Raw genomic sequence first — 12,196 nt, forward strand, 5'->3', positions numbered from 1 at the left:
ACCGAATTTCCCTTTCAGTTAGTCCTGTTGAAACAGAACCCTAAAATGACTGTGATACTACTGATCCAACATGAGAAGGAAATCAGCATTATGTTTACATTTTATGTCTGTTCCAACTGGCCTTTACTTAAAAAGTACACATGAAGACAAAGACAAGCCAAATGGTTTGAAATTTATGTTTTGTTTACTTGTCCCTAAACCTTTGTTTTTTAGATTTGCTTGGAGCTATAGAAGAAATCCTCCCGAGCCTCCCAGAAGACATGACTGTTTGGGGGATGAAAGATTCGGTTCCACGAGGTGTGATTTCACTCAAGGAAAAACTGAGCATAGTGTCTGATGCGCCCGTGCCACGCAGACACCATGTTGTCTCAAAGCTCAAGTCTAATTGTCTTTATATTTTTACGTCAGGAACAACAGGTATGATCAGCTTCTTCCTGTCAGTTTTCTGTCATGTGTAGTCATCTGAGAAAGCATGCATCTGAGAAGACCTAAACTTCTTAGATCCTAGAACTTTCAAACTTCGATGAAAAGTTAACTGCTTTAACTTGGCAAGTCACCATGTTTACGTGGGCCTTGTCTCATTTGAAAAGATATTCTTAAAGGTTTGGTAGTAGAAAGGATAGGAGTCCCTGGGTAATGCAAACCGTTAAGCACTGGGCTACTAAGCAAAAGATTGGCAGTTTGAACCCACTCAGAGGCACATTGGAAGAAAAGCCTGGTGATCTGCTTCTGAAAGGTCACAGCCATGAAAACCCTATGGAGAGAGGTTCTACTCTGAAATGCATGGGGTTGCTGTGAGTCAGAATTGACTTGACGGCAACTGGCTTGGTTTGGTTTAATTCAGTACAAAGAGTACCAGGATGTCTGATGAGTTGGATCCAGCTCAGTCATTTGGTGTGTGATCTTTGGCAAATGTGTCTGTTTCTCTGGTCCTCAGGTTCCTGAAGTATAAAATCAAACAGATTAGTTTAAATAGTTAATAATTTTCCTTCTGGATTTAGAAATCTGTTAAAACAAAGAAATCTTTAAAACAACTCTCTGTATGCTTGTGTAAAATCTTAAATCCTAAGCAAAATGCAATGATAGCTGCAATTTAAGCCCCTGTAGCCTGCTTTAGTGGTTTTCCTTAGGGTACCTGGAACATTGTGACAAACAGAAAATCTTGAAAGCATGGTAAATTTGGGAGAAGATACAAAATAAAATCATGTAACTAGATTTTGTTTGTTTTATTGTTGTCGATGTTGTTTCTAGGTGCTGTCGAGTTGGTTCTGACTCATAGCAACCCGATAGGTCAGAGCAGAACTGCCCCATAGGATTTTCAAGGAGCAGCTGGTGGATTTGAACTGCTGACCTCTTGGTTATTAGCCGAGCTCTTAACCACTGTGCCACCAGGGTTCCTTATTTGTTTTAGGTAAACAAAAAAAGAATAGTGACATTGAGAATTTAAAAAAAAAAAAAACAACTGTTAAGCTTCAGTCATTCCTTGAAAAACTTAAATAGTATTTATGTTAGGCTAAATAGACTTTTGTAATTCGTTTGAAGATGATTGGGGGTTTGATTCAAACACATTAAAAATATTTTGTTACTAATTTCTTGTGCACAGGTAGTATTTTAAGCAAAACTACTATTGCAAAAGTAAAGATTTTCTTCCTCTGTTTCTCTCTCTATATATATGTATTTTACTAATTGAAGTCTAACAATGAGCCCTTTTAGACTGGAGAGTAGACTAGGTTTTTGCCTATGATTAGAACAGCTTTGATAATTGAACTGGAAAATGCTAGTATGTATCAAGTTGTCAGCATAAGTTCAGTCTGATATTGGACTTTGAAAGAGAGAATAAAATTTTGAAGATGATATGTTTGAAAACTTCCAATAGAAAATACTTAACTAGTTTATGGTAGTTTACTTGTAAAAAGTCAAAAATTGACTCTGATCTTCAAAACAATATTCATCTCTCCACCAAGGAACAGGCTGGAACTATTAACAGCTTCTTGTTCTTCAATATTAACATCAGGGTGTTTTAGGCCTTTGCAGAAAAGGCTGAAGCAAAAGCACTGCTAATTTTTTGTTATTGATTTATATCAAAGTTATAAAAGCACAGAACTGAAAAATCTATTACTTTTATAAATTTTAGAGAAAAGTACCCTGCTCACCCTACTTTCTGATTCCCAAAAGCAACTATATGTAGTATTTTTAGCTCTTTTTATAAATACCTCCAAATCTCTAAAGAGAATGAGTATCTTACTAGATATTTAGTAAGTACTTAGTAGGAAATATCTATTGATTTCCCTGAATGGAAGATGAGGGCTTTGCCTTCTTTTATCTCCACCCTCTCCCTCCACTCATGTTGTCTGGTGTACTTTCTCTCCCCAGAATCATCCTAATATTGTTACATCATAAAATTTGGTTTGATCAGTATCATCACTTAGTAATCACTCATGTACAATTCTCCTTATCTTGGGATTAATGCTTGTTTTTGTTTGTTTGCTTGCTGGCTTGGTTTTTTATATACCTCTAACTGGTTCATACTAAACCTCTTGACAAAAGGGTAATTCACCTTTTGATACTGAAAAGACAGTCTGTATTTTGTCAAGCCCCTCTTCTTGGCCATCCCTTTTTGGGAGTCTTCCTCCCTACTACTTCAGTCTTGACCAGTTGCTCAATTACTGTCCTGGGTTTATTCTTCACCATCATCCTGGGAATTCCTACAACTTTCTATTTTCTGATCTCCTAGATCCTAAATTCGTTCCCTTGGTTTACTCTTCATTTTGTCAGTGTACTGCTTTCAGTAGCTGTTTGAAAAAGAATACATGGGAGGAAAATGTTTTTGAGTCCTCAAATGTATGATTATGTTTGTTTTCTACCCTTATGTTTGAATGGTAGATTGCATAGAATTCAACGTTAGAAATGATTTTTATGCAGGATTTTGAAGGAATTACTCTATTTTCTTCTGACTTGCAGATACATGTTAAGAAGTCTTTTGTCTTTCTAATTTTTGACCCTTTATGTGCAACCTGTTTTTATTTTGTTTTGTTTTTCCTTCCAATTTTGGAATTTTTAGAATTTTTTTATGGGTTCTCGCTAATCTGTCACTTAATGAGGACTTGTCTCAAGACTGGTCTTATTTATCCATTTTGCTGGGAAATTTGTGGGCCTTTAGTCTAGAAACTCATATTTTGCAGTTCTGGGGACTTTTATTTTGTTTTTTAAAGATAATTTCTGCCTCCCCTCCTCTTACCCTTCTTTCTTTCTGAAATGCCCATTTCCTCCTCCTTCTGTTAAATTTTTTACTTGTTCATTCTTTCATCCTTAGAACTCATACTTTTTAGATTTTCCCACCAAGGCTAAGTCTCTAATTTTCTAACCTTTTCTATCCCATTGTTTTCCTCTTATCTTTTGATTCATGTTTGAAGATATTTATCTTCCAACTCATGTATTCTCTGAATATTCCTCTTGTTTTTAGTATATTGTTCTTGAATTATTGTCACAATATTGTCCATATCTCTCAGAATATTAATGATAATTATTCTTTAAAATATCTTGCATCTGCATTGTCTCTGTTTTCTCCAACATTCTTTTTGTTTGTTGGTTTATATCAATCTCTCTATTTTATTCTAGAGGATTTCCTCAAATATATGGTGACCCTTGGCTGTCAGTTCATATTTAAAAGTCCAGGCACCAAAAAACAAAGAAAACAAACAATCAAAATACCGGCTAGAAGCTCTGTGTGCCTGAGTAGCGCTTGTCAGCTGGTTGGCTTCATTTTTCGGGGGGATCCATGACTGTCAGTATCTTTCAGTTTTTACTCGTGAGCTATTCAGACTCCTCAGGCAAGAATCTTGAAGGGTAAAAGCCTGCCTACATGTCTTTGTAGCCAAGTGTTAGAAAGGAGTTGGAGGATTATGTAGACTTTCTTCTGTTCCCCCAATTTTTTCAACCTTTGTTCTACCTGGTACTTCCAGAGGTTCGTCGTCTTCAGAAAATAAACCTCAGATCTTCTTCTGGGGGAAAGAGGCAATTCAGAAGTCTAATTACTTTTTACATAGAACTTTCTCCAAGCTCCTTATTTATAGCACACATTTATCTCCTACTCTCTAAGTACCTGGTACGGCAATTTCTAAGCCTTTCTGGTATTCTGAGGGGACAAATCAGTTTCTTCTGGGCATCACCTCAAGTTTCAGCTTCTTGGGTCTGCTCTGTCTGTTACTACACTCACACATTATTTTAGTCATCTAGTGCTGCTATAACAGAAATACCACAGGTAATGGCTTTAACAAAGAGAAATTTATTTTCTCACAGTCTAGTAAGCTAGAAGTCTAAACTCAGGATGTTAGCTCCAGGGGAAGGCTTTCTCTCTCTGTCGGCTCTGGAGGAAGGCCCCTCTCCTCAATCTTCCCCTGGACGAGGAGCTTCTCCACACAGGAAACCTGGGTCCGAAAGACGCACTCTGGTCCCGGTGCTGCTTTCTTGGTGGTATGAAGTCCCCCTGTCTCTCTGCTCACTTCTCTCTTTTATATCTCAACAGAGATTGGCTCAAAACACAATCCAATCTTGTAGATTGAGTCCTGTCTCATTAATGTAACTGCTGCCTATCCCACCTCATTAACATCACAGAGGTAGGATTTACAACATATAGGAAAATCATATCAGATAACAAAATGGTGGACAATCACAGAATACTGGGAATCATGGCCTAACCAAATTTATACACATATTTTTGGGGGACACAATTCAATCCATGACATACATGTACTTTTCTAAAATTTTGCTGCTGCCATCTCCAATTCCATTCTTCTATCTGCCAAATTTTACTTCTGTTAGTACTTTTTGGACTAGATTAGATAACCTCAAGAATCTATATGAAAGGCCCTCAAACACTGTACAAAGTAGCTATGCATTCACCTATTCCTATAAGTAGTGACCACCTCCACCAGTTGCCAACATGTCGATTTCAACTCATGGTGACCCCATGTGTGTCAGAGTAGAATTGTGGTCCATAGGGTTTTCAATGGCTGATTTTTCAGAAGTAGACCACCAAATCTTTCTTCTGAGGTGCCTTTGGGTAGACCAGAACCTCCAACTTTTCACTTAGCCTCCAAAAGCATTAACGGTTTGCACTACCCAGGGACTCCCCTATGAGTAGTGGGGGGAAGAAAATGAGGTGTCTGCCTACTTTGGATGTGCCTCAGAGCCAGTTGCCATCACCATCTAAATCTCAGTTTCCTTTTGATTCTTCTTCTCTTAACTTTATGAATTCTTTCTGATTTCAAATTGTCCCTACTTTCCACCTCTGACTTTTTTTTTTTAATCATTGACTACGTTATCACTGTCCTTGGCAACATCGATTCCTCCTTCCTTCTAATCCTTAAATCACCTCACACAGCCTCACTCAAACCTTTCTGCCTGGACTGCACCCTGATTGCCTACTCAGATTTGGGGACATGGAGAGTTCCAATGTCAGGGAATCATGAAAGTTTAGAAGAGCAAAGAACTTCAGAGACCATCCAAGGTAGCATTTCTCAAAGTGTGCTCCACAGCGTATCCCTTCCTGCCTTCAAAGAAATGAAATAAAAGTTGAGAAGGGGTTCTATGGCTCCATAAGTTTGAGAAAGACCAGTAACATAAATACTAAGGTTTCTGCACTGCTGGGCTTCTCAAAGTCTTTAGTATGTTAATGTGCTTTCTAAATTTTTGTGAGGGAAATAAAATATGTAGTTTTACATCATTTATTCTACTGGTTCTTCTTTCTTTCTTTCAAACCTTAAGCCCCATTAACCTTTGGACTACTTCATTTTTCAGACAAGCTCCTATCTGTTGTCTCCTTTATCAAAAAATTCAACTGAGTTTCTAGGATAGTAGGTCATAAGTTAATGAGTTATTTATTTACTAAAAGATTACCACATTAGGAAGGGAAACATGCCAAATTAATTTATTAAAGTGATTTGAAAGGGTGACATAAGCATGTAGGTGGAGAATAACTAGATCAAGTTTTTTTTTTTTTGGTGGGGGGGCAAGCTTCCACTTGAAAAATTAAAGTTGAGTTAACATGAAATATAGGAACATTGTGAGTAGTAGAAAAGATGTGACTGAAGGTGGAAACATCTCAAAAACAAGGCAAGTATAAGTATTTGCTCCTCTGGATGTGGAAGAAAAAAGCATTACATTTTCAACAATCAAGGCTACAACTAGTCTCATTAAATACACTTATACATGACTTTGAGGAGAAAGTTTGGAGAGATTCTCTATGCATGTGGATGACAATAAACTCTTCAATAGCATGTGCCTTTCAGAAATAGCTACAGAGACACTTTTTGAGAAAATAAATAAACGAATTTTAGTTACGATAAGGGGCAACGTAATGCACGCTTTATGCATGAGATGAAGTCCAGTCCGGTTAGTGGAAATGGAGCACAAAGCCTGTCATAATTATGTCAGAGCAAGTGCAACAAGGTGGACTTTAGGCTCACTTTAGTAAACCAGTTACTGTTGAATCAATTCTGACTTTTGGCAACCCCCTGAGTGTCAGAGTAGAACTGTGCTCTGTAGGGTTTTCTTGGCTCTATGTCTGCTACTCATCATTCCTGTCCTTTCTGTTTGCTTGCTTCCTATGGCTTCCCTCATACTGAGCTGTACTTACCTCTGGACTTCTAACAGATACTCCTTGTCACCATAGCATTTTATGAAGCGCAATAACTTTATTAATGAGGTAGATTTAGAATGGGGCCTCTTTGAACTGAAAAAGGATATGACTAACATACCACTTAAATGAACAAAATTAATTCAAGAGATGATACTTATCATTGTAATAACAAGTTGTGTTCTATGGTAAGGAAATACAGGTTTAATCATATGAAATTGCTGATGTTCAATCATGATAGCAATTTTATGTGGGTCACCCTATTGTATAGTACTGGATGATTTTATTATGTTGACATTGTAAATATTGAACAATATGTAAAATATTTCAACTAACAAGGCCAAGTAATAAAAACAGTATGTGCCTTAGTTATCTAGTGCTGCTATAACAGAAATACCACAAATGGAGGACTTTAATGAGCAGAAATTTATTTTTCCACAGTTTAGGAAGTTAGATCCCAAATTCAGGGGACTGGCTCTAGGGGAAGGCTTTCTCTCTGTTGGCTCTGGGGGAAGGTCCTTGTCTCTTCAGTTTGTTTCCCGGTTCCTTGGAGATCTCCGTGTGGGTTGGCATCAGTCTTCCCCCATCTCTGCTTGCTTGCTTGCTTGTTTACTCTCTTCTATATCTCAAAAGAGATTGACTTAAGACACACCCTAGACTAATCCAATGGGATTATAACTACAGGCATAGAGGTTAGGATTTACAATATGTATTTCGGTAGGACACAGTTCAATTCACAACAGTATGCAAAGCTTTTTATACACTAACTACAATATAAATTTTTATAAGAAACTAATTATACATGGAAGAATACTGGAAGGAAAAAAAACACCTTTTGCATTAGGATCATGAATGTATGGAACAATTTCTACATGATACATATAATGGTATCTGATATTCTATAGTGGTCATATTCCAGGACATGTTAAACATGACAAAATTAATGACCCATAATCAAGACAGAGTCATATTTGCAGCTGGAATTGTCCAGTAGAAAATTTTTATTTTAAACGTAATTAAGTTTTATATTGTGATCTGCCTTATCTTGGGTGTACATTTTCAGGTTCGGGGCATTTCTGTCATTCTTATAGCAGAAAAGGCTCTTTGAAGCTTACAGTATCTCAAATGCTATGTAATTTTTTAGTTTTGGTCTTTCTGGACACATCTACAAATTGATAACTGTAGTAGCTCACATGTGCATGACTCCTTTTACAAGGCGTACAGAATGCTTTGATGTATTTCATCTCATTGCTGTTGTACTTGATATCAGCATAGCCTTTTCTTTCTATTAAACACACACACACACACACACACACACACACACACACATATATATATATATTTTTTTTTTCCTTCTCTTCCAGGTCTGCCAAAAGCAGCTGTGATCACTCAGCTGCAGGCTCTAAGAAGTTCTGTTGGATTCTGGGCTTTCGGTTGTACTGCTGATGATATCATTTATATAACCCTACCTCTGTATCATAGTTCAGGATCTCTCCTAGGAATTGGTGGATGTATTGAGTTAGGTAAGTTTTTATTTTTTGTTTGATAAGTTTTCAAAATGGCTGATAATTACAACTTGTGTTCGTTAAAATTTGAAACTCTACCATAGAATTCATAGTGATTGTATGCGTATTATATAATTGTAACATAATATTTATTAAAAGGAGACAATTTCATGGCGTACTCAGTGTGGTCCTGAAGTGGAAAGAGAAGGACCCTGGGACTTTGGCTATGTGGTTTAATGTGTACAGTGTGTATCTTTGCATGTGAGTTTCTCATTTTCCTGTCCCTGCTAATTTTTACTTAATTTAACCTAATTTTCTTGCTTAGTTCTTGTTGTCAGAGTGTAAGAAGTAACAGTTCCTTAGGAGAAGAAAAATATCTCTAATGTGTGGCATCTTTATGTACACAGAACAATGTTCTCAACAGTATTCCTGAAACAAATAAAATAAATGGACTCCATTGGGCTATTTCTTGCAGCATCCTTCATTGAAAACCAAGGGCATAACACAACAACACGGATCAGTGGTAGAATTTCTCTGGTAGTCCAGAAAATACGGCCCAGTAAAGGAGCTTTATGATGGTTCAGTTTGATCCAAGATAGAGCTTGGGGCACTTGGAGGGATAGGTCAGTTCTTTCCTTTTATACAGTCCTTTATAAAAATCAGGTATCATCAGTAGGACTATTCAAGGAGACATTTTCTAGCAAGGGCATGGAGAACAGGTATCCTCTGTTGTCCGTTGTAGGTCACTGTAGGCCACTGATATGATCAACATTCCCCAACAATAAGGAAAAGCTCTGGGATAGCAAGAAATTTACAGCTATATTTTCAACATAGAACACCGGGCACATAGAGGCCCTTCAATAATTACTGTTTGACTTAGTCAGTGAGTGTTATAGATTAAATTGTGCCCCCCAATAATATGTGTTAGAATCCTAACCCGTATATCTGTGGATGTGATCCTGTTTGTAAATAGGGTTTTATTTTTTAGGTTAATTAGATCATACCCAAGTAGAATGGATTCTAAATCTGATCACTTCTGAGTTATAAAAAGAGCAGATTAGACACAGAGATATGCTCACACAGGGGAGGAGAGATGTCATGTGAAAATCACCAAGGAACCTTCAGCCCTACTGACAAGGAAGGGACCTACTTTAGTCTCTAAAACTGTGAAAAAATAAATTTCTGTTCTTTAAAGTCATCAACTTGTGGTATTTTGTGTTATGGCAGCACTAGGTAGCTAAGATAGTGAAAGAATGCATTAACAGGTTTTTTATGGAAATTAAGGTGCTTAACTAAGTCCCTAGCATAAATGGATGGTCTCCTACTGTCATATGAAAGTTGATCAAGGGGGTATATATAAGCAAAGTAACTTTATCATCTTAAAGAACATGTCTAGTTCATGAATATCAATTATATATCTAGTGTTCTTCACTGGAGAGCATGTTAAGGTAATTTATGGCTTGGATATTTTTAAAGAGGGCATCAATAGCTAGTATCTAAAGCTTCTGGGAAATGATCACTTTTGAGCAACATAACTTTGTGATGGATAGATCTATCAGGACGTATTAACTGATAATTTTATGGTTCTTAAACTAAATGAACTGAGTTATTCAATATGGACCTAATTAAAAATGTCTACCAGAAATGATTGTTTTCAATAGATAAGTGGTAACTTTGGTGAAGGGTAACACAGTACACAATACTAGGGAAGCCAGCACAACTTGTCCAAGGCAAGGTCATGAAAGCTCCATAGACATCTGAATTCCCTGAGGGACCAAGTGACTGGGCTGTAGGGACCATGGTCTCAGGGAATATCTAGCTCAATCGGCATAACATAGTCTTTAAAGAAAATGTTCTACATTCCGCTTTGGTGAGTAGTGTCTGGGGTCTTAAAAGCTTGTGAGCAGCCACCTAAGATACTCCGCTGGTCCCACCTTGTCTGGAACAAGGGAGAATGAAGAAAACCAAAGACACAAGGGAAACATTAGTCCAAAAGAGTAGTGCACCGCAACTACCACATTCTCCACCAGACTGAGTCCAGCACAACTGGATGGTGCCCTGCTACCACCAACCACTGCTCTGACAGGGAGCAAAATAGAGGGTCCTGGACAGAGCTGCTGAAAAATGTAGAACAAAATTCTAACTCACACACACATACAAAAAAAAAAGCCTGACAGAGACTGGAGAAACCCCGAGGTATGGCCCATGGACATCCCTACAGCTCAGTAGTGAAGTCACTCCTGAGGTTCACCCTTCAGCCAAAGATTAGACAGGCCCATAAAACAAAATGAGACTAAATGGGCACACCAGCCCAGGGGCAAGGATGAGCAGGCAGGAGGGGACAGGAAAGCTGGTAATGGGGAATCCAAGGTCGAGAAGGGGAGAGTGTTGACCTGTCATGGGGTTGGCAACCAATGTCACAAAACAATATGTGTATTAATTGTTCAATGAGAAACTAGTTTGCTCTGTAAACCTTCATTTAAAGTACAATAAAAAATTTAAAAAAAAAAAAGATTGTTTTCGCTTTAGTACTTCAGATGACATTAAGCTTTATGTTTTCTGTTTGAAGACAGATATAGCAGGACAACTTTTATATTGGAACCATTTTTACTTTGGGCAATAAAACAATATAATCAGACTATAAAAGTATATTTATTCCCAATTCTCATTTTTCGGATGGCATATATCCAAATAACATTAAAAGAAGTTTACATTTAAAACAACAAGCAATCTTAATATCCTTACAGACTCCTCTAGAAGGTGACAGTGTCGGTGACCTTAGTCAGTGCTGAAGTACTATGCTTAATGCCTGACTATAGCAATTTAACATAAACCATTGGCAGAGCAACCCAAGCCCATTGCTCATTATGGAGAAAAGTGGACAAATGTTTATAGGAAGTATCCAACCAAATAACAGTTCTGCAATTTTGAAGGGTATCTATTTGTCTTTTCTGAAAATAGAATAGACTCTACTATAGAGTCTACTGAAATGGTAAAATACAAATAGTGAGGTGACATATATGTCCTGGCATATAAATTACATCTAGAAGTAGTAAAAAAATATTTTGTCTGATTCATTGTTTCACTTACCTAAACTTTTCAAAGGGCTGCTTTAAATTTTATAGTTTGATAATTTTTTTTCATGTAAATGAGAGTTAGGATGCCTAAATTTGAGCAAAAATAGGTAAAAGCAATCCAGATAATATTCTTGTAATAATTGAGGTTATTTTTTGTCCTAAAAAGTTCATGCTTTAACCAAAGAAAACATATTTTGTAGATAATTTCTCTCACATGTAATAACCTCCCCTTTAGTGTGGATGGGAAAATGATGGGCCAGGGCATGTAAAGCAGTCACTATATTTCTTGTAGCATCTTCATTTAAAACCCAAAACTATAAAATTAGTAGCTAGTTGCTATGCCAAGGAGCCCTGGTGGCGCAATGGTTAAGTGCTTGGCTGCTAACCGAAAGGTCAGCAGTTCCAACCCAACAGCCACTCTGTCTCTTCAGGGGAACAGACCTGGTGATCTACTCCCATAAAAATTACGGCCGAGGAAGCCCTATGGGATAGTTCTACTCTGTCCTGTAGAGTTGCTATGAGTTGGAATCAACTTAATGGCAAACAACAGCAGTTGCTATGCCATTGAAGATGATAAAAATATGTCTCTTTGCAAACTTATGTGAAAAATAAGACTAATTTTTAATCCGTCATGGGTTTGTAGCAATTTATAAAAACTAAAGTTACAAATTGATAGTGAAAATAATAACCCTAAATACTGTCTTTGATTCATTTTAACTCACTACAATAATCTAAGTCTTAAAAATTGTTTGAGTTAGAAGAATTATGTGCCTTTAAGATATAATGGACATTAAAAACATTTTATTTGTTGAATTAAGTAAAAGGAAACTTATCAAGAATGTTGTTGTTGTTAGGTGCCGTCAAGTCAGTTCCAACTCATAGAGATCCTATGTACAACAGAAGGAAACACTGCCCAGTCCTGTGCCATCCTCACAATTATTATGCTTGAGCCCATTGTTGGAGCCACTGTGTCAGTC

At 37.1% G+C, this 12,196-nt stretch overlaps 1 protein-coding gene across 1 annotated transcript in view; it reads left to right on the top strand.

Annotated features, from left to right (window-relative positions):
* SLC27A6 (solute carrier family 27 member 6) overlaps positions 1-12,196 on the top strand; it is a 67,910-nt gene that overhangs the window by 8,848 nt on the left and 46,866 nt on the right. The window contains exons 2-3 of the mRNA XM_004384301.2: positions 214-417; positions 8,002-8,160. Coding sequence (XP_004384358.1) covers positions 214-417; positions 8,002-8,160 — 363 coding nt within the window. The remainder of the gene's footprint in view (positions 1-213; positions 418-8,001; positions 8,161-12,196) is intronic.

The sequence above is a fragment of the Trichechus manatus genome, unplaced genomic scaffold, assembly GCF_000243295.1.
Source record: "Trichechus manatus latirostris isolate Lorelei unplaced genomic scaffold, TriManLat1.0 scaffold00121, whole genome shotgun sequence".
Classification (NCBI taxonomy): Eukaryota; Metazoa; Chordata; class Mammalia; order Sirenia; family Trichechidae; genus Trichechus; species Trichechus manatus.